This window comes from Gouania willdenowi, chromosome 5 (assembly GCF_900634775.1).
Source record: "Gouania willdenowi chromosome 5, fGouWil2.1, whole genome shotgun sequence".
Lineage (NCBI taxonomy): Eukaryota > Metazoa > Chordata > Actinopteri > Blenniiformes > Gobiesocidae > Gouania > Gouania willdenowi.
Window position 1 is genome coordinate 24397770 of NC_041048.1, and position 27909 is coordinate 24425678.

Here is a 27909-nt window from a genome sequence, read left to right on the forward strand (position 1 = left end):
ATAATCAAAAGCCTGGTTTCAGTATTGTTTTTTTTAGTTTTGTAGTAGGAAACTAATGTTGAGGTGTCCCTAAAGCAAAAGAAAAAATGCTTCAAAGTCAGAAAAGGCCTTTTTTCTCAGCTTTTTGTCACAAACTGGTGATTTATGTGAAACTTGCTATTCAACTGCTGATTTTCTGATGGAACTAGAGTCCAATCTTTCAGAATCTGATTTTAGATTGTCAAAGTACAAAATATTCTGTGGGTCTTTAAAAATCAGTGAATATCATCCAAAATGCCTGGCAATATGGTGTTGGATGCTCTGAAAATGGCTGGCAGAGTGAATGAGTTAATATAGGGTGTCAAGTGAAGAGTTCACCAGTGTCCTGAAATATTTAAAGTTAGCCCTATAATATTAGATCTCTTGGTAACTAATCATTGTTTATGATGCCATTCTGACACTTCAATTGGACTCTTTACTCCTTAATAACGTGTGATTATTCTCAACAAAAGCGCACCATAACACTTTAATATTCCCCACCAAGGATCTAATGTTTTCACTGGCGTTTGTCTGTTTATGTGGATGTTTGTTAGCAGGATATTTTAAAAAGTTATGAACAGATTTAAATTAAATTTAGTTAGCGGTTATACAATGTCAAAAGGAAGGAAGAGTTTTGGAAATGATCTGGCAGGTATTGTAAATGCAGTATCCAGAACAATTTTTGAAGCATAGTGTGGATGTTTGGCTGGTTCTACAGCACCACCTGCTGTTGACTTTGGACCCTAAACTTGGCGGAGGTTTGCGCTCTGAGTGCTCTTGTTTGCAGGAAAGTTGGTGGTGTTGCTTCCATTTTTAAAGAGTAACTAAACCCCTGTTTTCTGCTGACCTGCCACTAGGGGGTAAATTAAAAAAAAATGCCTTGATTATGGCCGTTACTCCTGGAGCAGTAAGACATGCCCAGTTAGGCAGCACACATCGCTGTGCAGTGAGTTCACAGCTGAGATGTGTCACTACATTCACAGGCACACCTAATCACACCGTGACGCTCTCACACAGACCTACAGACACTATCACCCAGGGGCAAACAGCCCTGCTTTCCCACCATCAGCCTCCCACCACCTCACGCACACACATCGACAAAAAGTACTCGCACGTCTGTGCACACGCCTTGGCAGATGGGAATATACACACGATGTGTGTGTGTTCATAAGTAAGGCCGTAGTACTTGCTCGTGCTCGTGCCTGGTGCTCACCGGGTCCTTTGAAAATTGATTTTTGCTTACCGGTGGCGAGTCTGACATAGTGGGAAGAGTGCAAGTCTTCTTTTGGTAAGTAAGCTTGTATGACTGATGTCTATACCAACTTGTAAACAGAGCTGTGCACGAGGAAGACTGGGCTCGTGCACACACTCCTGCACACGTAGGCGTGTTGTGCATGCGCTTTTTTCTCCAAAAAGTGTAGAGGGCGTTTCTTTTCTAAACATCGTCCACAATACTTTTAATACCCAAATACATGTGTATTCAGCAGAAAAGTTGGTTTGGGGTTTAGTTACTCTTTAAATCAATATTTCAGTGCAAAGTTTGGTGATTGTATCAGTTTTTTAATATCTCTTACTGAAGGGTGATTCAAGAGTCCTGTTTTTACTTGTTTATAGACCCTCAAAATATTGAGTATAACATCAATAACAACAAAGGTTTAGTTTTAAAAGCTTCAGAATAGACTGGTCCAGAAGACATCAGTGAGATGTTAGTCTGATATGAACCCAGCAAGTCTCTCAGATTTGTGGACACAGGTCAGATGGTGGAGCCTAGAGTTCACATCGAACATGGTGAACCAGCTTTTAATTGTTATGCATAAGAAAGTGGAACTGAAGTCTGCATTGAATATGAACATTTTTAAAACTATGTTTAAGTAATTTTGACTGAGGGATTGTTTTAAATTTCTGCTTCTTTAATGTCTAATGTTTTTGTTCTTTTAAGAGGCCAAAAAGAAGTTGCATAGTTATAGATTATTAGCAAAATGTGCATTTTTTTTTTTTTGTTAAATTTGCTGCGCTCACAAGGAATGCAATAAATCCTCTGCTTCTAGTACCATACTGAATTGCAGCTACTTATTTACTATTAAAATTTTAGGTATTTTTTGCATCATGTTCAATCATATCAAATTGTATTATGTAGAATTGAATCGGGAACAGGGGTAAATTGTATTGCCAGAGGATTTGATGTATCACTAATGTATCGAATCGCTGGTAGTGTGTCAAGGTGCTTATCGAGTCATTGTCAGTGATGGAGATTCACATGCAATAATTGCATATAGCATAAACATGACTTTTGGTGTCATGTGCTCTTTAATGTACCGTCTTAAAAACTAATTGTACAATAAGAATGTTAACCATTGGGCTAAATCACAATCATTTAGTTACCTGGAAATCTGGAACTGAACTCAATACCTTAGGAAATTCAAAGGGATCTATATACAGAATCCTTGGAATTGCACATTTCTCTTTGGTAGGGGAAACACGGCATAACATGTTCTTAAAATCACCAGAAATCTTCAATAGTTTTTTTTTTTTTTTTTTTTTTTCGTATTGACATAAAAAATGATATTGACTTAATTAGCAAATAGAGAAACAACATAATATTGCCATGGTATTTTTCCTTTGCTGAAAGATCTTCTGGCCTGTAGTTTATTGTATTTTATCAACAACAAACGTATTGCAAGGAAGGACTTTTATACCATTGAACATCTCCCTTTTTTTGTTTTCTTTGACAGTTATGGAGGTCTGCATACATCCATTATAACGCACACATCTTTTTGAGGACAAAGAAATTCCACAAAATGACATTACCCGACTGTCGAACATTTAAGTGGGTAGCAAAGAGCAATTTTTGGATAATTGAACAACAAATTAGATCCCAAAGTGAAGTAATATATAGAATATATTTTTTATTGTTGTTATTATTAGGGCTGGGACTTAAATGCCTTAAACTGCCATGTAGAAAGACAACTTCAAACTAAATTCATCAGCTTCACCAGTTGGTCTGTTTATTTCATGCCAACTGTTTTGCAATGTTTTGTTTCCACTTCTCTGGAATTCACTGTACAAAGTGCTGTTTTTTTTTATTTTAATACACAAAAACACATTTGTTTAAGAAAGTTTACAAAAAAATCTGGAAAACCATGAATATAGCTTATTTAAATTTAAGTTAGTGCTTTGTGAATATGCATAATGCAATCATAATATTCTTTATTCATATTGGACATTATGTGAGCACTCAGTGATGAAAATAATAAACATTTTGTTGTTTAAGCTCATTTATTGTTTTCATTGATGCAACAAAATCCATTTAAATTTGAAAAACATTGCTTCTTGTGTCAAATAGTTGTGATTAATTTACATTAATCAGATATTTTTTTTAATCTCGTCCCACCACGAGTAACTATTCTCTGTCTCCTCAGCGCATACAAATTCCGAAGACCAATTCCACCTCGGATACCTTCCACAAATTTGATTTTTACCTGTCTAATGTGGGCAAGGACAACCCTCAGGGAAGCTTTGAGTGCATTCATCAGTATTCATCAAGGTAACGCTAGTGCCTGGTCAGCTAAATTAGCTGTTAGCATCTTTTTGCCTCATGTGTTTTTGTCTCACAGCTCAGGAGCCTCACGCCTGGCATTGTTAGCCACAGTACAGGACAAAGTCACTGTGTGTGCCACCAATGACTCCTACCAGGTGACCCGGGAACGTATGACCCAGGCTGTCGAAGACACGCGTGAACGTGGGACCAAAGTCATTAAACCGGGAGGACAGTACAGAGGTAAAGTGTTTAGTACGATGTTTTACTCTTTGAACTGGCAGGATGGCTTTAAAGCTGGGCTACTCAATTTATTGAGTATATGCCAATAACATCACTATGCAAAATAAACACTTAAAGTATTTTAAAATTTAATAACACTTTTCTTTATTGTGTTTCATGGCTTACAATTATGAAACACCTAAATGTCTTCAAAAACATTTAGTGCAATATAAATTTAACTAAATTGGACACAACATTGAACCTTGAACAATCCTTTAAAATTTGAGAAAAATGTTATTGGACGTCAGCGTTATATTTTTTTCTTATAAAACACTGTACTGTATTACATTATTTTTTATGTTAAAAAAATTATCAAAGAATATAAATAGCAATTTCAAATAGGGGCAGCGGGCCAAAACTTTTCGGCCCCAAATTGGACGGCCCTACTTAATTCCCAATACCGCTAAGCATATGCATTGTATGTTCAACTTAATAAGCTGCAGTCTACTTACAAAGCAAATACAGACTCAACCTACAAGTAACTATCTCACCAACAGCAGGCACAGGTTCCAGGACAGGGCGGACAAGCTGACATGTGACTGACACTCAATTACAAGGTTACTGTGCTCTTTTTGCGTCAGGTCAAACTAAAATAGGACAGTGAAAAGGGTTTGAACTGAATGGGGGGAAAAAGTTAGCATTTGGAAAAGTTCACAAAAAAAGTTCACCCTCTTATCTAGAGCATACTTGAGGATGTAAAATGTCAATAAAATGTTCCTGTTTTTCTCTGTTTTTATTGTACTAACCTAGTTTAAAGATCCCCTTAACCAATGATATTCAGTTCCTGTTTCTGAGCACTGGTATCCTGCATGTTTTCCATATTTCTCTGCTCTAACATGTTAAGTGGGCCATTACCAGGCCTACTGCAGAGCTGCAGGCTCTTTACATTTAGAAACCTTGAAGCAAAATAACTGAAACCAGCTTTCGTTGCCCCAGCTTGAAACTTATCTGAAAAACAAGAGTGTCAGCCAACCCTTGATCAATGTGACTCATGTTAAGAATACAATTAATCACTGAGTACTAATGGTACGGCCCTAATATTAATGTATTACATTTTAAATTTCACATTTTATTACCTAAATATATTTTGAGTCATTTCAGTTGCTTGGCTATTAGGGGTGCAACGGTACAGGTAATCTAAAGTACGGTCTGTATTTCCGTTTTTAGGGCCACGGTTTCGGTTCTGTTTTTGCGCATATAGGACTCTATTCTCCGAAATCCCAAAACCTGTGGTCCACAGGGTCGTATTGTTTTATGCAGAATGGACTGAACGGTTCAATATTGTATGCTTATTGGCTATATAAGTTCTCTTCAAAGCCATCTGAGAACATAAATTCCAATGCAACTTCACACTAAACATGTGCTCTACCTCCCCCCCCTCCCCATTTTCTATATGCGTGAAACCCCCTAAAGCGTGTTTGTTCCAGCCTTGGAGTTGTGGATTTACCTACACTGGCCCAGATAGAAACTGAAAATGAAAAGAGCTGCAGGGAGATCTTGTCTCAGATACTAAGTTTAGATTTTTGTTTTCACTGGCAACTCATGACAGTTGTTCTTCTATAGCTAGTGTATTAATGAAAGTTACAGGTTTTAAAGTACTTAATGGAAACTCTATGGTGGTCTATTTCTGCATTAACATGATTGCAGCTGGTTCAGAGCACTTGTCATTTTCTTGAAGACTAAAACTTACAAAGTTCATAATGGCTATGAAAACAAATAGGCTGTCCTCTTCCTAAATCCAAGTTATTTTTTTCCTAGCACCCCACAGTGACAGAAAAATACATAATTGTATATTGCCTTGCAGATTTATTAAAAAAAGATCCATTCAAGAATAGTCACGGAGTCGTTCCAAAGCCATTCTTTCATTATTTTAGCCGTGTGCTTAGGGTCATTGTCTTGTTGGAAGGTGAATCTTCGGCCCAGTCTGAGGCCCTGAGAACTCCAGAAAAGGGTTTTGTCCAGGTCTGCATCCAGGTCGAACAAGACCCTTCAGCTGAAAAACACCCCCGCAGCATGATGCTGCCACCACCATGCTTTACTGTTGGAGCTCAGCCACAGTGATTTACAGGTTCTTCTTTACCACTCTCACCAAGGTTCCCCCGATAGTTCCATTTAAGAATTATGGAGGCCAATGTGCTCTTAAGAACCTTAAGTGTAGCGGAAATTCTTTGTAATCCTGGCTAAATTTTTACCTTGCCACAATTCTGTCTCTGAGCTCCAATCAATGTATTTACATGACTGTACTCCAATGATGTGGAATAATCTCAAGGATGAGAAATGGGCAGCATCTGAGTTAAATATACAAGTGTCACAGCAAAGGGTTTGAATACTTATAGCCACTTCATTTTTCAGTTTTTCATTTTAATAAATCTGCATAACAATCTAAAATTCTGTTTCTCTGTCAATGCGGGGTGTCGTCGCTGCTGTATGTACATTGAGGAAAAAAGGAACGTAAACAATTTTAGCAAATGGCTGCAATATGACAGAGAGAAGAAGAAATTATATGTAATATGGCTCCTTCACACACAGGATGGGAGTCATTGTCCATCATGATTTTTAGCTTAGCTAGCACCCTTCACTTTCCCACCTCTTCCACTGAACTGAGGAGACATTCCAGGACAGAACAGAGCTGGGCTTTATGATCAATCTGTCCTGCAGCTGAGAAGCTGTACTCTCTCTTGGTCCATGACACTCCTATTCTTTGAACATCCAGATCAGTGTGGTATTGAGCGCACATGTGCCCTCTCTCTTTCCACACTCAAATTGAAATATGCAAAGCATATTGAAATGAGAGCAGCATCGGGATTCTCAGCATGATCATAAAACAATGGATCTTACTACCAGTAACACAGGAAAGAAGAAATGTTTTAGGGCCCTATTCTCCAGTTTGGACGAAAGCCTTTTTTTATGCGGTTCTCTTCTGTGCATATTTTCTGGTCCAGGTTCCTGACACGCCCACCATGCGTAAATCGACCAAAAGCGCGTCGTCTGTAAATGAAGGCGGTTTGAAGCCAGGGAGGGGGGCTGGGCCATTATGTCATTATTTTGGGGCTGTCTAGAAATCACAGAACATGGAGTTCTCCCAATGCTTGTAAATATCCAAATCTGTGAAAATAACGCACACTTAATTTGAAATGCCTTTGTTGATAAACAATTTAGCAGGTTGGTTTGATCAGATTACTGCAGGGCGAAGATCAGCCGCATTCCAATAATTTAGCAATTTTTTGAGAAAAATCTACGTAAAGGCCGCTCCTTGACATAAGCCGCACCCTACTGGCTGATGAGGGTGTCCTTCAAACAACTCGGCCAATCAGAGCAGGCTGCTATACTTCCTGTTAACGGAAGTTTTTGTGTATTCGGATCAGTTTTAACGGCTCAGCAGCGATCACGTCGATTAGACTCTGAGTCAGAGACCGGACACGATTGCTTCTGAACAAACGTAACGTGGTTGTTTGGCAACTTTATGCTGTTTATTGTTTATTTCTATCATAAACCGGCTGATTTTTTTTTTTTACTTCGGAGTGTTATCTGTAGTGTTTCAGCGCTCGCTCTCTGCCTGTGTGTGGGTGTCGTGTCAGCTGTCAGTCTGTCCTATGTGCAATCGCTCCTGAACAAACCTAATGCAGTGATTTGACAACTCTGTGTATTATTATTAACTACTATTAAGAACTGGCTGGGATATCTTACATTTTAAACCTCATTGTAATTTTAATTCACTCTTCCCACCGTGAATACATACGAGCCAGCACCGCTCTCCGCTCCACAAACGTCCATTTAGCAATCTTATTTTACACTTGTTCCCATGCAATTTCCCTCCTGCGGCCCGTGACGCATCCGTCCAGTTATTAAAGCAGCGAGCGCTTTTCACTTTCCCCACATTATCCGAAGTTTCTAAACATTCAGGTTACCGTGATGTTCAGTGGCTATCGCAGTTTAGTCATTCCGCTGTAGGGGTGACTGTTAGTAACATTCTACCTCCCGACACCCACTGTCACTGGACACGTGTGTGTGACTGACTGAAAAATCTACACACAAAGTGCACCGCCCCATTGGCCGCACCCTCAACTTTAAAGGAAAAAAATAGCAACCTATACACCGTAAAATACGGTACTATGTTGTTGGGGTTCTTAGAAAAAATGAAGATAGGTGAAAAATAGCATAATACTGGACCTTTAATGCAAGTAACCACCTTATAGAACCACACAGATATTTAGTTCTTAATCCAGTTTATTGCACTTCTGACGATATTAAAAGAAGTTACATCTGCATTCCATCACTACTATAAAAGGTCATATTTGCAACATGAATTCCTTCCTGCAGACAGATACATGTATCATAACCTCATCTCTGTTTTTAGGAAAGCGAGTACATATCCGGAAACCAGCGGTGTCAGCCCAAGAGGTGGTCCCTGAGCGTAAACGCTCTACTCCTATAAACCCAGCCAACACTATTCGGAAGTGCCTTTCTAATAATCCAGTATCCCAGCGGCCGTTCCGAGACCGCATCATCCACCTTCTGGCGCTGAGGGCCTACAAGAAACTGGAAGTGCTTGCTCGTTTACAGCGCGATGGTATCAACCAGAAAGACCGAAACTCCTTGGGATCCACCCTGCAACAGGTAGAGCATGTCAATTTGTGTACCTTTTTTATAACATGGGCATCAAAATTTGTCAAACCCTGCTAAATCTGGCAACACTTTTTCTCTTTGGCGTCAAAATCATTTGTATTATATAAGCGCTTAGCGACCGACTGCATTCTCCTCCAGAACTGAACTGCAATCTTTGGCCAAAACTGTGTAACAGCTTGCTCTGGGAAGTCTTATCAAGGCTGCTGAGGGCTCATTTGTGAGGGGATGTACTTTTCGAACCTGGGGCTTTTGGGGAGCACAGTTTATAGAGGCCACGTTGGATTGGATGAAACTGCTGATCGCCATTTCATTCATTGTCTTTTGTGTGCTTTTGCTGTGCTCTTAGAAAATGGAGGTTCCCGTTACCAAGGTTGATCATTGGACTGACATTAAAGTCAAGACACTCCACACCTTTTTTTTTGACCAGGCTTCTGCAGTCTGCATACCAACAGATCTCAATGCCTGGCGGTTCTAGGGATCAGCCACATGGAAAAATAAGCGAGGGATAAACTTAAGAGCTGAAACATGACTGACTACATTAAATCACAAACAACAAAAGCAGTCAGCCGTTGTCATTTTAAAGGGCCAACCATAGAATGCCGTTCATTCAGTCAGTCATTACCTCCGCTCAGTGTTTGTCTGTGAACAGTCTAACTCAAAAACCAGGAGGATTTTGATGTCATTTCCAGGAACAATTTGAAATGGAATAAGAACAACTAATTAGATATTGTGGATGATCCGGATCAATATCCTGAATTTAAAATTTAGGTGACAATGCGTTTCTTTATGCATTACTCCTTAATAGGGGATTTCTCCCACTGCTGTTTCGTATGTCACAGCTTACGTGTACACTGACTCTGGGACATCATTGTCGGTCGGAACTAAGACACAAGCAGGGCATGCCATACATTCTGCCCCGGGCTGATGACTACCCTACACTTAAAAGTGCCAAGAACTGTCGGTCAGTAAGCGGCTTATGTTTATACAAAATTAAAACACTGCATAAGCGAAATGTAGTTCCTTATTATTGACTGATATTTGAAGACGTGGCTATGCTGCCGGCTCAGGAAGTCTAAGCTTTCTCTTAAATCACTGTTTTTTTGTTTTGTTTTTGTAAATGCAACACAGGTGGCTAACCTAAACCCTAAAGACAACACATACTCATTGAAGGAGTTCATATATCGTGACGTTCAGCGAGACTGGCTTGGCTACACTGAAGAAGAGAAGACCCAGATTGACCGGATACTGTCTCGGTACAGAAACAAAACATTTCTTTTCAGAACAAAATACAATCTCAGCGATATTACTACAGAGGGTTGGAATTAAACTGGATATTTTGGCCTCACTAACAAAACAGTGTCTCATAAAATGTTTATTTAAAAAGAAAAACTTGCTCATTGCTGTTTGTTACAGCAGTGGGGCAAAAAAGTATTAAGTCAGCCAATTGTGCAAGTTATCCCACTTAAAAAGATGAGGCCTGTAATTTTCATCATAGGTATACCTCAACTGTGAGAGATAAAATTAGGAAAAAAAATCCAGAAAATCACATTATAGGATTTTTAATGAATTTATTTGCAAATTATGGTGGAAAATAAGTATTTGGTCAATAACAGTTAATCTCAATACTTGGTAATGTGCCTTTGTTGGCAATGACAGAAGTCTAATGTTTCCTTAAGTCTTCCTCCTTGCAGATCTCCTCTAGAGCAGTGATGTTTTGGGGCTGTCGCTGGGCAACATGGACTTTCAACTCCCACCAAAGATTTTCTATCGGGTTAAGATCTGGAGACTGGTTAGGCCACTCCAGGACCTTGAAATGCTTATTACAAAGCCACTCCTTTGTTGCCCGGGCGAAGTGTTTGGGATTATTGTTGTGCTGAACGACCCAGCCACGTTTCATCTTCAATGCCCTTACTAAGGGAATGAGGTTTTCACTCAAAATCTCACGATACATGGCCCCATTCATTCCTCCCTTTACACGGATCAGTCATCCTGGTCCCTTTACAGAGAAACAGCCCCAAAGCATGATGTTACCACCCCCATGCTTTACAGTAGTTATGGCATTCTTTCTCCACCAAAAAGTTCTATTTTGGTTTCATCTGACCATATGACTTTTGCCCAATTCTCTTCTGGATCATCCAAATGCTCTCTAGCAAACTTCAGACGGGCCTGGACATGTACTGGCTTAAGCAGGGGGACACGTTTGGCACTGCAGGATTTGAGTCCCTGGCGGCGTAGTGTGTTACTGATGGTAGCCTTTGTTACTTTGGTCCCAGCTCTCTGCAGGTCATTCACTAGGTCCCCCTGTGTGTTTCTGGGATTTTTGCTCATCGTTCTTGTCATCATTTTGACCCCACTGAGTGAGATTTTGTGTGGAGCCCCAGATCGAGGGAGATTATCAGTGGTCTTGTATGTCTTTCATTTTCTAATAATTGCTCCCACAGTTGATTTATTCACACCAAGCTGCTTACCTATTCTGGTGCAAGTCTACAATTTTGTTTCTGGTGTCCTTTGACGGCTCTTTGGTCTTGGCCATAGTGGAGTTTGGAGTGTGACTGTTTGAGGTTGTGGACAGGTGTCTTTTATCCTGATAACAAGTTCGAACAGGTGCCATTAATACAGGTAATGAGTGGAGGACAGAGGAGCCTCTTAAAGAAGAAGTTAGTTTGTGAGAGCCAGACATCTTGTTTGTTTGTAGATGACCAAATACTTCATTTACAGAGAGATTTACCAATGATTTCATTAAAATCCTACAATGTGATTTTATGTTTTTTTTTTTTCTTCTCATTTTGCGTCATAGTTGAGGTATACCTATGATGAAAATTACAGGCCTCTGATCTTTTTAAGTGGTACTTGACAAAAACACTTTTTTGCCCCACTGTAACTAAAGTTGTGAACCAGTAACTCTTAAAGTACCTGTACTAGTCATTTAGAAAGCACATTATGCATTATGGTAAATTGACTTTTTATATAATGCTAAATTACATTAATCCTGTAATCTTGTCATTTCTAATGAGCATATCTTTGTATTTTTCAGTTTTGACACTAAGCTAACTGTTTGCTTTCTTCAAAAGTAAATTGGGTGGTCCTCCAGAGACGATCTCCTCAAGCAGTTCTCCAAAAGATGGAGTCCCGTCTTCCCCCCAGGTAGTTAAAAACACACACTTATGTCATTGTAACACACAAATGAGAAAAGTTCATGTGATATTTTTCTGCAGAAGCACCAACCAAACTTTGATTTCATCGATCCTTTGGCTCCTAAAAAGGCCCGCATCTCCCACCTCAGCAGCAGAGGGCCAACGTCATCCGCTTCCTTTTCCTCCTCTGACCGCCGTGAGGAAGAGGGCAGCCCCAGCCATAAACGCTCATCATTTGCCTTTAATAACAATCCAAGCCCTCCTTCCACCCATCTCCCTATCTCATCTCATCCTCCTGCTCCCTCTCACCAGCAGCCCAGCCCAGCCTCCCATTCCAACTCACCTTGCACCCCCGAAGGCTGTGGTACCCAAGATCTGCCTATTGACCAGAGTTCCTCCTGCAGAGAGCCGTCACCCAGCCCCTTAATATCTGACGAGATATTGCAGGACAGCTATCAACACCCCGTCACTAGGCCAGCTGTCTCCCCTAGCCCTGCATCTTGCACCACACTCACGGTTACCTCCACCGTCATCACAAGCTCAGCTTTGCCATTCGATGCCAATAAAAAGGTCAAAAAGAAATCAAAGAAGCACAAAGACAAGGATCAGGAGAGGGACAAAGGGAAACAAGCCGAGAAAAGCACCAGCAGCCCTCCCAGCATCATAGAGAAGGCTGTGGAGAGCCGTCGAGCCAAAAAGAGACGTCGTTCTGACGAAGACCAGAACAATAACAAGTTCTCTCACAAAGATCAAGGTGTGTATTTTTATCACTACAGCCATTTCATCTGCAGGTGAACAGGGTCTGCTCCACACACCCTGATCACAATTGCTGTATGCTAAGGCTGCACAATTAATGAAATTTTAATCGTGATCACGATTTTAGCCTCCACAATTAAATTAACCTGATCGTCTGCGATTTTTATATTTAAAATCTGCTCAGTGCAGTTGACGTAATATTACGTCATTTACGTTTTTTTCACTGTGATTAATACACCCTGACGAAGGTACCTCATCAATATCTAAGCTGTAGTGTGATGTAGTGACCAACTGTGCCCAGAAGATGGCAGCCAGTGCATCTTTAGACGAGAGATTAGCCACTGATGCTACCATGAAGGCTGGGATACACGATTTTTTTTTTTTTTTTTGTGCGTAGCTCACGATGCATGTTCTCACACTATACGGACCGACACGATCTGACTGCTCACACTATACATTCATACACGACATGTCTGGGTCTTGTTTCCGGAAAGGCAATGTACAAATTAGATGAAGAAGAAGAACTCTGAAGCGTCATCATTAAAACAGACAAAGAAGAAAAACCCGGAAGCGGAGAGACACTAGCAAAAAGAGCTTTAAAAAAGAAAAGACGACGATGTGATGGACCAGGAGCTGGCTGCACAGACATGGGCAGTACAGTCCATCAATTTTACAGCGGTCCTACGGTGTTCGCGCATGCGCAGTGTGAGAGTTTAAGGTAAGCCGGTCCGTGGCACTGCTTCAACTGTGAGATACCCTCATAGGAGCGACTGGATTTCAAACATGTTTGATTTTTTTACGACCATACGATTGGTCACCGAGAGCTGGTCGTGACCCCATTTATACTACACGATAATAATAATAATCCATCAATTTTATATAGCGCTTTATCATAGACACTCAAAGTCGCTTTACAGTATTAAGGCATTATTCTTTCACTCCACACTTAGTGGTGGTAAGCTACTAATGTAGCCACAGCTGCCCTGGGGCAGACTGACGGAAGCGAGGCTGCCATAGTGCGCCATCGGCCCCTCCGACCACCACCAACACTCACTCACACACTACATTCATACTAGGCAATGTAGGTGAAGTGCATTGCCCAAGGACACAATGACAGATACCACTGGTGACTGCCACCCCACTGTGGCACCTGGAATTCTCAGTGGTCTCCCATCCAACTACTAACCAGGCCCAGATCTGCTTAGTTTCCGAGATCTAACGGGATCGGGCAATGACAGACTGGTGTGGTCACAATGCACAACAAACGATTTAGCTGAGACTCGCACGATCCCACAAAATAGACGCACGGGTCAAAAAATTGGCTCAAAATAAGCCAAAAATCGCACAGTGTATGCCCACCTTTAGAAGCAGGAATGATGGAGATAATGGCGCTACGGAGTGATATTGTGAAGTATCCAGCAACTCACAGTACCACATACTAACAATAAAACATGTGTCGACCTGAGTGGATTATTGATTATGCTGCGATCGTGAGATTAAACCATAAACTAACCGGGCCAAACGGGTCATCTCTGCGTGTCGGGAGGAAGAGGAAATTACGTTTATGCGACTGACGGGGCATGGACTTGGAATGCCAAAATACAGTAAGAAATTCATTTAACTCTGACAAAGAATGCAAAATAATAATGTTGCCATCAAAAGCCCGGTCTCCGTGTTGTTTTTGTAGTTTTATAGAAGGAAACCAATGTTGAGGTGTCACTAAAGCAAAAAAATTGCTTCAAAGTCACTAATAGGTTTTTTCAGAAAAAGACGTTTTTCTCAGCTTTTTGTCACAAACTGGCGATTTGTCTGAAACTTGCCTCTATTCAACTGCTGATTACAGAAGAACGAAACAAGCTAGAAACAAAAAAAAAAAATCCTGATTAAAGTAGACATTAATATTTCAGAATCTGGTGTCAGATGTCAGATTGTCATAATACAAAATATTCTGTGGATCTTTAAAAATCAGTCAAAATGCTCAAACGGTTGGCACTGAGGAGGGTAGAAATTCTGAAAATGGCTGGCACTGAATGAGTTAAGATGCCTTAATAACAAGCGAGCAACACATGAGCAGCTCTGCAGCTTTGGGTCACTTGGTAAACTAGACTAAGCGCAAGTCATGTGGAGCGACCAACCTGCTGTGCTGCTTTTTTATATTGGTTTTTATTCAGAAAAAGCAACATATTGACATGCTTAGGGCTCAGCCTGGTGTGTTAACCATAAGCCCCCTCCCTGCGTCAGCTGTCGGCTGGGTGGAAGCCAGGTGGAACTAAAATGTGGATCCCTCATTCAGATGTCTGTCTATACCATAGACAGACTGTAAGAAGAATGGACGTGAAGTCCTCCATAGTTCCCACTCAACATTCTTGAAGCCAAAATGCAGTGCTTGGGGGTGCTTCCATCTTGGAAATTTGACATTATTTGGAGCCAGTCTGCACAGTAGGGTTCCGCAGGAGGAGCCCTGGTATCACGCCCCGCCCATTTAGTGTACTGCCCAGTCATCGGTTGTCAATCATCGTATTATGTCAAATCCCGTATTTTAACATCAAATAACTTGTTTAAAACAAACTTCACAGAAAAATGAGCACTTGAACACAATGTAGGGTGATAACTAATGATCACAGCAGAGTTTAGGGTTGGAAAAAAATTATGTGATGAATATTTTAACTTTACAGTTTGACCCACATCCCATTAGTTATCATTGAGGAGGTGGGGTTTATGACCTATACGCAGCCAGTCAGTAGGGGGAGCTAAAAAAAAATGGCTTCACTTTTGGAGGAGCTTGTCCTGTCCATTCTTTTTCCAGTCTATGGTCTATACCTCTCCCTCCTTGTTTTTCTTTAAACAGGATGGATGTCATACCTGACCTGAGCCCGACAGAAGCAGTCGGGCCGGTTTTAGACACGTATTTAGGTCATTTCAGCTGCACGTGTTTGTTGCCTCATGTGTCGCCACATACAACCTGACCGTGTGACTCTTGACGTGATAATACTCCTTTAAGTTAACGTGGAAGTGCGCAGCAGTCGAGAAAACTGGAGAGTTTTAGGGTTTTTTTTTTTTAGGTGGGGAGGGCGCTCGTGTTGCACTTGTCGACAAACCCCAATGAGTTGATAGACAATAAGTACTGCTGTTTCTGGCTCAAAACCTGTAGGCTTAAGCCTAATGTTCTTAACGCACTGTAATTATTTTCAAAGAGTTGAACTCTAACAGTGTATCTATAGTTAGCCCATAGTAAATTTTATAGTATTTATTTAATTACTAAAATGTATTTATTACATTATTCTTGTTTAAAGCTTTTCTTTTGCACTCTTAACTATTCATATATTGTTTGTTAAAAAGTAGGTAAATTAAAAATAGTTGTTTTTCCTAGCATGATGGATAATCGTGATAAAAAATTTTATCCAAATAATCATATTTATAATTTTGGCCATAATCGTGCAGGCCTAATGTATGCCCTTAAACAAGGCCCCTTAATGCTCCATGGTGGCTTCACAGAGCAGTTCTATGCTCCTAAGGTAAGAAGGCAAGCTTGTAAGAATAATGTATATGTGAAGAAAGTAACTTTCAGTCTTGATACATCGTAAATTAGGACTTTAGATAGAAGTATAGTGATTATTTTTTTTTATCTTAATTTAGTACAGTGCTGTAGATCACTGTCAAGTGTCCTTAAGCATCTTGATGTCACCATTCAAAGAGGACAATTTAAATACAGTTCATTGTTGCATATGTTCACTCAATAATGTTTGTCTGAAACATGTTATTCATATAAAATTAAGCTAAAAATGACCAAAGCTCAAGGTTCTTATGCTCCAAGTGCTGAAAATGTACTTTGATAGCAACAAAAAGTCAAATGAAGCCAGAAGACAAGTCTGTTTAGTTTACATGATTTATTAGTCTTAAAACAAAGACAAACGCTTCCCGAGTGGAGAAGGTGAGGGCATGGAAGTTGTGCCAAATAAACAAAACAATCAAAACAAACCAGGCCTTATCAAAATCTACCACTAAGCAAATATGAAAAACAAACAAAAGTCCCGACTAACTAACTAAAATCGAGGCCAAAACTTATATGGGGTGGCACTAATCACTAACTTAATGTTTTTAGACATTCAGATTTCTAGGTGTGCAAAATGTAGGAGGTACCTCGTCTTACCTGGCCCTACACCTTACCACCACACAGAGATCAAAACAAATGTGAGTTTCCACTCTTACAAACAAAGGTCACCAATTTGTTGTTGTTGTTGCACACTTCTCTCTAAACTTCTCATCGAGTGTTCTGATCACGCCCTTTTGTGCTGCAGGCCATCTAATGAGGTCAGGTGGGAGCTGCAGCAGCCAGTTGATTAGCCTGCTAGGGACAAACAAGGAGGGTTTAACAGCCATAACTGTGTTGCTGTAAAACAGAGGTGGAAAGTAACAAATTTCCTTTACTTGCTGTACTCTAATTGATCAGATTTTTTGTGTACTTGTACTTTAACTTGAGTATGTTTTTGGAAGTATTGTACTGTGCTCTGTGTTGGACATTTATTAAAATACACAACTAATTGGCTCCCATATTGTTAACTTCAAATAAAGACCACTCAATATTTTAAGTGACCCTACTTTGATTTGTTAGTTGCCTTTCTCAAGTTCAGCATTAAATCGGCACATCAGTGCTTTATGGTGTGTTATACTGGGGAAGTTGACATTAATATTGATTACCATAATTCATATTAATTTGAACTGTCCATTTAATAGGAATCTAATATTGACTGTAGGAGAAGCAAACAGTTCACTATTTCAATAGTTAGGATTATATATTTAGGCATTTCTTATAGATGCCGTTCATTTGATATGTTTTAAGTTGAAAGGTTAAATTGACACGCCCACCTTTGTGGGCGTGTCTACATGTCAATCACAACAGAGAGCTTCCTGAAGGCGGGGCTTCTCCAACTCAGTACTGCGTCAAATTTGTCATCAACGTGGGAACGCGTGATTAAAATGGAGCGAGTTGTTTGGGCTCACCCTGCAGTAAGAAAGGAGCAAATCACCTTTTAGCTAACGATTGAGGGAATCAATAAAAAAAAATACTTTAGGCGTGTATGAAGCCCATATAGCACTTTTATGATGTTTAAAGCTCAGAAAAGTCAATTTAGCGTAATATGGGCCCTTTAAGAGTGATAAAACTCACCTGGTTGGAAGCCTTTATGTACGGTAATCTATTGTTGATAGCCATGAAGAAGGGTCTCTTCATGTCTTATTGATGCAGTGTCCATGCTCTTACTCCCACTTTAATCTTCCTCCTCAGAGTCTGCAATTAAAGAGAAACCTGTCCAGTCCACTGAAATCACCCCCAAACCTGAGATTCCTGATTATGTAGTGTAAGTAACTTTAACTATATTTTATCATTCTAATTTTTTCTTATTGTTTTGAAAATCCTCTATTGTGTTGACAGAAAGTACACCGCACTGGTTTCCACTGACCAGCGTCAGACCTATAAGAACGATTTCAATGCTGAATATGATGAGTACCGCCTGCTGCACGCTCGAGTGGAAAGCATCACCCGTCGCTTCACCCAGTTAGATGCACAGTGCCAAAAGTTGGCCCCCCGCACTAAAGAGTTCCAGGTCAGATAAAAGCACACTGACTGAGTGTTTCATCTTTTTCTCAATAAGCAAATGCCACATTTTTGGCAGCCATGGAAGTGGTGGCTTAATGATTAAAGAAGCAAACTTGTAACTGGAAAGTCACTGGTTCATTGAGGTCCCTTGAGCAAGGCACTTAACCCTAAATGCTCCCTGGGGGATACACTGTGGCTGCCCAGAGGAATGGATTGAATGCAAATAATGGATTTGATGTTTATTACAATTAAATGGTTTATGTTTATGATCTTAGTTGAACATTTGGGGTTGGTTCCTCAAAGCACTGTGAAGGTTGCTGCTTGTTTAATGCAATGTCATGTTTTCTGATTAGTGAAAGGAATAACTCTATCTTCTAAACTCTGAAAGTCAAAAAATATTAATGAATCATCACATCTCCTGCAATCCACCCAACAAACACGGTTCAAAATAGGTGAAGTGTGTTAAGGACTTATCAGCAGTTTCAGTTATTTAGTGGTATAAATATGTTTAACTATAAATATTAATGTGATTCCAAACTTCCAAATCACTTCATTAACATTTTTCTTTATGTTTTATAGAAGGTGCAAGAGGATATCGTAAAAGAGTACAAAAAGATGAAAGAAGTAAGTGTATTTTTTTAAGGTTTTCTCTCCCGACATGTTTCGACTGTCAACTGCCAGTTTTCCTCAGAGGTGATATGTTTTGATGCATCCCTACGAGTTCTCTCATAAGGAAAGCATCAAAGCATTTGCCTGCATGACTGAGAGTTCTCCCAGGTAGGCCACGCCCCCTGTCACCCGACGGTCTCTGGAGAAGAGTCTCAGGTGTGGGAGAGTAAGAATGGCCACGTTTACATGGGAGATTTAATTCCTCTTTAAAGCTGAATAAAAGTTAATTCCTCTTTAAACTGACCATGTAAACACTTAATTCCTAATGCTAATTTCATTTCGAAATAAGTAGCTAGTTTATTCCGATTTTAATTCCAAATTAGATAATTCCTCTTTCTTGTAAACACTTAACTTGCTTAATTCTGCTTTAAGTTAATTCGGGTCATTCTGCGCTTGTGCGACTTGCGGCAATGACGCACTGGTTTCGACATAATCCTAGATGGCGGCAGCTCAGACTAGAGCCGACACTATTTAATAAGAGCCTTAAAAGACATGGATCTACTGAAAGGAGTGGATGGATGGAAGCATAAACATGCAGACTTTCACACGGACACACAGACTTATTAAACACATACGGACCTCAGTAAACAGAACAGGCTTCACCAGACGGGAGGCACTAGGACCTGGAGGCAGAGTTAATGCGTCCCCGTACTGCATGTACAGGCTGTAATATCACCAGTTTATAATTTTTTCCTTTTAGAGCTACTATCTTTACCAGGGAGCAACTATTTATTCCTGGTGATTGTTTTCCGGAGTTTATGCACTTCTTCCTCACCCTGGGAAGTATTTGTTTTTACTCTGTGGTACTTTAGTTCTAAGGATTTCATGTTGCTACTTAGTAACTTAAATTAGTGACTCATGTTATTGGCAGCCTATGACTCAACACTGCTCTTTATTACTGTTGTTTTAGCAGGACATTAATACTCAATCTAGCAAAGCCAACACTGCTACCTGCTGACAGAATCAATCTATTCAGTCAAATGTTGTACTGCACTTTGAATATTCACCAGTGTAGTGCAACCAGGACTTTAACTTAACTTGTTAGATCACCAGCCAGCATGGCTATTAGATTCTTAAAGTTACCAGCCAACCAGATTTTCCACCAGCCAATTTTTTTTCCAGTGAAAATAAGCTACATCAAGTGCCACAGAAAAGATTTAAGCATTCATGTTTCTTTCAATAGTTTGCTTTAGTTGAGTGCAGGAATTGGTTAAAAATATAAACCTTTAATTTAAAAACAATGTTATAACGATGCCTAAAAGGTGCAATATGGAACTTTGGGTGTTTTGGAGAAGTGAACTTTTTATACAGTATATTCTCATAACTTAATAAACAAACTAACTTAACTAACTCAGATGAAAATTGAATCCCTGGAACACTGAAGTTATAAAGAATAGAAGTAATCAGTACTAAGAATTACATGCACTGTAGAGAGAAAATGTTTCACTAACAAATGTAAACAAATCCCACTCCCCACAAACTGTATAGTGAACATTTTAATGGTGGAATACCAGCCACTCACGACGCGACATCCATTTAGTATTAAAACTCCTCAATTTCTTCTTCTTTTCAGATCCTCTTTCATCTTCGTTTTCCTCTGTGTCGGCAGCAGCCTTAGTTTTTTGCACTTCAGGTTTTACAGCACCCGATGTTTTGTTTTTTCCTAACTCATTTTACAACTTAATTTCAGCTCCTATTGTTTGTTTTTTGTGCCGCTCCGACACCAAACAATAACAATCACGCTAAAATAAGCACGTAGCCAATTGTTGTGTGACACGTCACAACATAGTGTTCATATCAAATGTAGGATTAGTACAACAAGCAGTGTTGCCAGATATACATTACCTTTTAAAGTCTAAACACACACAAAACCCCTCTATTTTCTTGGCAGAAAACAGCCCAATCTGGCAACAATGAGTTATTGCATCGTTTCTGCAGCCTGCTGATTCAAACAGACACAGTGGTATTTGTTTCGTTTTTCACCAGGCAAAATGGCTAGTAATGCTACAATGTTACCCGCCAACGTTAATTTTTAATTAAAAGCCCTGAGCGTAACTATTTGGTGAACTGGATAGTGGTTTACCTCATGAACTCTATAGGGATTTGGCTTGTGATCAATATTGTCCCTCAAATTTGGTTTAGAGTTTCACACACCTGATCTGTAGCCTTGGGGCTGTTCCACAAACGTTTGCCATAGTGATGTAAGGAGGCCTCACCGCAGGTTCTTTTATTGAGTTCTGAACAAATAAAATGCTAGTGCTGATGAGACTCTGTTCTTAAGACGATATACTACATGCTCGCATAAACAAACTGCTAAAAATTTTCCTTAAAAGCTGATTACAGTTACAGGTAAATGAGCGTGTTTCAGCTCGAAACAAGGATTAGCTGAAAAGCTTCCATTTTCAAAACAAAAAGAAAATCGAGATACTTGCCTAGTTTCCATAATAGTAATTGGTCAACTTAAAAACCAAAATAGTTGCTAGTAGCATCCTTAGTCAGATCTCAGTCTGGCAGCTATTTATGAATATCAAGTCAAAGGGAGGACATGCTGTCTGCCTAAACACCTTACAGTTAAAAATGTGATATGAATATGAAATGTTGGGTGCTGTACTGTAATCTTTGCTGCTAAAACTGACATTTTTCCCCCGGATGCAGCTCAACCCAAACTACCACGAGGAGAAGCTGCGCTGCGAGTATCTGCACAACAAGCTGGCCTACATCAAGCGGCTTATAGCCGACTTTGATCAGCATAGAGCTCCGACCTGAAGCTGAGAGCATCACACAAACATCGTCATTGATCAGTATCGACACCACGCTATCACACCGGGAGATGGAGTCCAACCGGCATTTATTTATTGGCATCACCTTTATGTTTCTGTTTTTGCAGCCTTCTGTCTCCTTTTCTCTTTTTTTCTGCCACATATGCTTCATTCATTTGTCTTCCTGATCTTTTTATTTCACTGGTGTCACTGTTGCCTGAAAACCAAGAATATCTAACTTTTTATTTTACCCTGATCTTTTCCTTTATGTTTCCTCTCTCTACTTGTTCCTTTGAAATTTGATGCCACTGAACTTGTGGTTTGCATGTGCAGTATTTGCAGAATATTTTTTCCCCTCCTTTTTGCAAGACTCTCTCTTTAGAATAAAACATGTTTTTGAGCGCCAGAGAAAATAAGTATTTAAAAAAAAAAAATGTGGGGAAAAATAATGTATTTATTTTAGGTCTAATGGTGTAGAATTTCTTTTCTTAAATCTAAGTACTCCTTGTGTTTTCCACAAAGGATCTTGTGTCATACTCTGTATAACAGATTTCCACTCTTGTCTTATTTCCTTCTCTTTCACTCTAAGCTGGTCTGTGTTCTCAGGCTTGAATACTGCGTTGAAGGATGAGGGGGAAAATAGATGGTGGTGAAAGGAAACACCTCAGTGTTCGTGGATTGTGTATTTAGTAGTTAATGACCACAGGGTGATGGAGGGTTGGGTTACGTGAAGGATGCCCTGCCGTTTTCTGCACCAAACAATTTGTGAAGTTCCTGGTGCATTCTGGGTGCCTTAAGATGTTTACACAGGGAAATGTATCAAGTTGACATCTATTGGGCCACAGGCTTCACTAAGGAACTACAACTGACTGGAAATGGGTGTATGTGAGTGTGAATGGCCGTTTAAATGTCTGTAATGGAGGAAAAAAAGATGTTCAGTCTAGGAGTATTACAAACATGTGCATACACATGTATGAATGTGAATTGTATGGAGAAAAAGGTGTAAAGAAAAAAGTGTGAAAACTAACAAAAAAAGCTGCTATAATGTTAGCCAGCCAGAGCTCCAGGGATCAGCCTGGCTGGAGAAAGAGTATGTGATCCTATTTAAAGAGATCTTTACTTTCCGGTGTCCTCGACAAACTGGACGAAATTGTTTGGTGGATGACGACTTTTTGCTCATAAATATACAGAGGACACATCTGTCATGGTGTTCGATATGTTTTACTGTCAACAGGAGTCGTGAAGAACTTGAAACCAGCTTTTTCCAAAAACACTGGTACAGATTAAGTTTTATGTTTGAACGAATGGCTGAACAGCATACAGAGGATTCTGTAATTTAACAAGGGAAGATTTGTTTACAAGCTTATGTTAGAATGCCAAAATGAATGCCTTTGTGGTACCACGGTACTTCCACAGCGTCAACAAGTGATTGGTTGCTGTAGTGTTACGACTCAAATATTGGCGTCAACTCAGGTGTCCCATGTAAAGTATTTGGTGTTTGTCCTTCATCAGAAACAAATGTGGCACCAAATGTTGGAAATATTGTTGTCAAGTTGTTTCTGACATTGTTTCAAGCGGTGAGTCCCTGCAGTGGACTGGCTGTTTTGTTCCTTTGTCAGAAACCATTTCACATCAATATGAACTCAACTGAGTTGTAACCTTCTGTTGACTAAACAAAATCAGCACTTGTCTAGCAGTTGTTATGGCTGGTGCCTGTCTTCTTAGCAGTGGGTTACAGGATCAGTGTTTTACTTTGAACTGCTTTTACACAGGTTTTGCCGTAACTAAATGCATCGCTCAGAATTCTGTTAATCTCAGAGACTTGAGTTGGTCGGAACAACAACTGTTAAGTGACTCAAAATGATGTGGCAGGCAAAGAGAGTTTTGGTTAAAAGTCTTACTTTTGAGTTAACGATTGTCTTATGTTTGAACACAAAAAAGTAACGATACATCAGGTGGATTTTGAAATCTGATGCTGTCTACCTGAAAACGCATAAGACGTTTAATAAAAGAAATTTACCATAAACATGTTTGTCTTTTTCGCTTTCCTTGAACATCCCTTATGGTTTGAGTTTCTTTCATTTGGAAAATTGGCGTGGTCAAGGTAACATGGTAAACAGTACTGCCTGCTGCTGGACCAAGGCTTTAAATATGGATTTTAGTATCTCAAGCATCCAAAGTTTGTCTCTGAAAAGTTTGATCTTAAACAAAATTAAACCTATGTTCATGAAATAAAAAATTGTCGTTTCCTTGCATAATGATGTAAAATCTGATGTGATGTGCTTGAAAGGAATAAGCAAATGTATAAAATGCAGAACACTTAAAGCATGCCAAACAGCAACTCTTGCCCTAATGGAATCATTTTTGTACAGTTAAACAATTAGGTTTGTAGGTGGTGTCTCAACATAAAATTAGGATACACCATACCAATTAAGTTGCATTTCATTTCTTTCCCCTGAAACAGACTTGTTTGGTCCCTGGAAATGAATGCCCTGAAGTCATTCCTGTCCCACACAGTTAACAAGACATCTGCTTGCCTCATCTGCCTGCGTGTTTCTTGTAGCCTACTTCTGTGGGTGCACAGGCAACCTGGGAAAACAAAGCAAATCATCCTCTCTGAGTTTGGGACGAGGGTTTATGTTAATTTTTACGAGCTCGGATTTTTTTTAAATTGAGAATACACAAAATATACCTTTTATATTGAATAAGTCACTTCATTGGATTCCTAGATTTTGAAAATGTGTTATTTCCCTCATACTAAGGTGTTGCCAGCAATTATTCAGGGCCTTTATGAATCAAACTTGTTTGTCTTAAGTTAGTATCTCCCATAAATACTTAGTTTAATAATTGACAACTTTGGGGGATAATATAACACCTAAAAATTGATCAATTTCCTAAATATTTAACAACTGTTTTTTTTTACATCAGTTCAAAGAGGTACATTTTATTTTAGTGTTCAAAATGAGTGTATCATAGAATATTGATCACTATGAAAACATATCCACGACTATCCTATCAAGAAACTGATATTTGGATGTCAACTTCATTGTCCCTGTAGAAAAATGCACACAGAATACCATTGTCTACCCCAAACAACCTTCATCAAAAGACAACTCTAAACAAGTTTACAATCAAAAGAGCAAAGGTTACGTATGTAGCAAACAATGTCACCTGTGACCTCTCGGTGGGTCACTTGAGTCTATATGATCACATGACACCGGGAGCTTAGTCCTGTGAAACCTTCTTGGGAGCATGAGGCTTCCTCTGGCTGTCATCCGGGATTCATAGAACCATAGTTCGGTCACCTTTGTTCTATTTCATCCCTACTGACCGCCAGTGGCTGTGCTTCAAGCACTAGATGACAAATACCAGCAAGGTCACGAGGAGCCAATGTCAGACACCTCATCTCACTGTGACGATGAATGCCGCCGGAGAACACCTTCCAGCGCCCGAGACGAAGCCACGTTCATCCTATAGAATTTTGCGAATGTGTTCTTGGTCAACCACAAGGCCGCTGCACAGATCACGTCCAAGCAAACCCCATGGATAGCAGCCCACAAGGTCAAAATACCCCTCGTGGAATGGCATTTCACTCCAGAAGGCAGTGAACTCCCATGTAAAGTATAAGCCTTTGTGACAACTTTTACAATACAGTGGGCAAGATGCTGCTTTGACAGAGGGCCAGGAAAGCTGACAAACAGGCAGCCAGACTTCCGTATGCCAGCAGTGGAGCGCATGTATGCCTTGAGTGCCCACACCGGACACAGAGGCTAAGAGGGTACCCCAGTGTCGAAGTGGGCAAGTTGCAATGGACGAGTGTGGTGAGCAGACAAAACCACCTTTGGTACAGAGGCTGCATTAAGCCAAAGGGAAACACTTTAACTGTCAGGATGCCAGCGGCAGCAAGCCTCATCAACTGACAAGGCATGGAGCTCATTCACCCTCTTCGCTGAGGCCATGGCCAGAAGAAACACTGTTTTAATCGAGAGCCATTTGAACTCAATCTTGGCCAGGTGTATGAACAAAGGAGACCTCAGGACCTCCAGCACCAGGGAGAGATCCCATATTGGGATTTCTGGATGATTGGTCGGGCGCAAGCGGCGTGCACCCTTCAGAAACATTAAGACCGCTCTGTTACGACCGACAGTAGCACAGTGAAAACCTGTATGCCAGGAAATAGCAGCAACAAATAACTTCAACGTAGACGGGGAACGTCCTTGTGTGAGTAACGTGCAGGAAGGTCAGTATTGAACCGGGCTTTTTTTTTACGAGCAGTGAACCGGGCTTTGTTCTCTGTCTTGACACTGTGTCAAACAGCTTCCACTTCTGTTAATACAGCAGGCAGGTAGTCAAAGCCCATGCATTGCTCATGATGTGACCAAGGAAGAGTAACCGCCAAAACTCTAACACATACTGTAGATATGGTGCCTGTTCCGTTGCTGTGACGATGACCACTGCATCGTCCGGCCCTGCCATTCCGCACCCCAACCCAGCAGGGAAGCGTCTGTGTAGACAATGTCTCTTTAGGCAGGGGGAGGAACCAGAGCAACGCTCTGTAACAACCATGCTCCTCCAAAGGAACAGAGACATCATATATTGAGAAGAGACTAGCAACCATCGTCGTCTGTTGGCATGATGCCTGGGGTCCAAATGCAGGCTGTTGAGCCACATTTGAAAGGGGCGCAGTATCAGCAGGCCTAAGGGGACTACTGTCAAAATGGCTGTCAGTTTCTCCAGGAGACTGAGGAACCTGGCATAGGGAAGAGCCTTTCCACAATAACCCTGACCTACTTGGTTGAAGGGTGTACAGTCATCACCCAGGAGTTGAGATTCATCCCTAGGAAAGTGGTCACCTGTGACGGTACCAAACAACTCTTTGCCATGTTAACTTGTAAGCCCAGTTTGGTTACATGCGTACACGGTCTGCATATCCTGGCCAGCCTGCTCACGGGTGGGAGCACAGACTAGTTTAGGTAGGGCAGAATCCTCAAACCTTAAATCTGCAGAGAAGACAGGGTTGCCGCTACACACCTTGTAAACACCCCTGGTAAACACCCCTGGGGACAGAGAAAGACTGAAGGGGAGCACCCTGAATTGGTAGTGATCCCCTCAAAATGCAAAGCGAAGAAACTTTCAATAGTGAGGCGTAAAAGACCGGTTCCCAATTGCAATTTGCGCATGCGCCGTGATCCTTTGACGTCAAGGCCACGGTAAAATGGAAAAATTAGACAAGTTATACGTGGTCCAACTTACCACTTACATGCTAAAATACGTGCTACATACAGAGCTACACAGTGGGAATGTGAGCTAATGATGCTAATGATGGTGAAAAGCTACAGGATTATAACCTGTGTTTATCATTACACACATACTGTGAGGAAGTGTTGTGGCTAGACACATAATTATTCATTTATAGTTTAACTCGTCTTTGTATACATATTATTTACAGTTAAATAGCAGTCGGCTTTGTTCAGTAAATTCCTGGAAGCCATTTTTCTGCAATCATGCAGCTCGTTGTTGGGCTTCACTCTAAGAGTTAAAAATGTACAAATGTTTAGGAGTAATTATTTGTGTGCCTTTATTTTCTTTTTCACTTCAGATGCCATTGATCCACTGAATGCAGAGGATGAACGCTGTAGCTTCCAGTGGGAGAAGTGTTCTCACAGCTGTGACATTCATGGTTTCAAAATTTCCTTTCAGCCTGTTGTAGATAGATAGATACAGTAGATACAGTAGATACACATAAATAGAGCAAAGGGAACACATCAAACGTTCAGATGTGCTCAGGTTTTTATTGACAACATTGCTTAAGGCTATACATTGCATTTGACAATTATTATTATTGTATGATTGTACTACTACTGTATTATTGTTATTGCTATTCTTATAATTATCATCATATTATTGTATTATTGTTTTATTATTAATATTATATGTTATAGTTACTGGTATTATCATTGTATTATTATTGCTATTATGTATTTTTATATTACCTTATTATTATTTAATATTGTTTATTGTTAATATTATTGTTTTTATCATTGTATTATAGTTACTGGATTCTTATATTATTTTATTATTGAACTCTCAGTTGCCACAAAACCTTACGGTTTCACTGCCACTTCCCATTGTCTCCTTAAACTACTGTCTTTGGGAATCCTTAAACATGTGAGCAACGTAGCCAGAGATAAAGAACTGTCTACAACAAAAATAATTCCGTCACTAATTAGGCCTATTATTAGATGCTGTATTATTTCTAACCCATCAATTACCGCAGTAAGTCTGTTTTTTTCTGTGTAACAGGCTGTTGCTATAGGAACGCTAGATTCATAACATTGATGGCTCTGTCCGTCCTGTCTGCATTCATTTCACTATAGCTGTAACAACCTGCTAACAATATATTATCACGTTCATGCACCGCTGCCTCCACCAGTTCCAAAATGGCGGCGCTGTGGACACGTTCCTACGCAGTTGATGCGGCATCTACGTATATAATGTCTATGGATAGCATAGCCTTCAAAGTTACGTTGGCGA

The 27909-nt window shown here is 40.1% G+C and overlaps 1 protein-coding gene and 1 pseudogene across 1 annotated transcript in view; one reads left to right on the plus strand and one right to left on the minus strand.

Moving 5' to 3' along the window:
* Positions 1-22064, plus strand: part of ell2 (elongation factor for RNA polymerase II 2) — a 33103-nt gene extending 11039 nt beyond the window's left edge. The window contains exons 3-12 of the mRNA XM_028447285.1: positions 3438-3562; positions 3633-3796; positions 8193-8452; positions 9590-9714; positions 11533-11605; positions 11677-12349; positions 17636-17708; positions 17783-17954; positions 18527-18571; positions 21272-22064. Of these exons, the coding sequence (XP_028303086.1) occupies positions 3438-3562; positions 3633-3796; positions 8193-8452; positions 9590-9714; positions 11533-11605; positions 11677-12349; positions 17636-17708; positions 17783-17954; positions 18527-18571; positions 21272-21382 (1821 nt within the window). The 3' untranslated portion in view covers positions 21383-22064. The remainder of the gene's footprint in view (positions 1-3437; positions 3563-3632; positions 3797-8192; positions 8453-9589; positions 9715-11532; positions 11606-11676; positions 12350-17635; positions 17709-17782; positions 17955-18526; positions 18572-21271) is intronic.
* LOC114464159 (uncharacterized) lies at positions 13490-13607 on the minus strand (annotated as a pseudogene).
* Positions 22065-27909: the final 5845 nt, after the last annotated feature.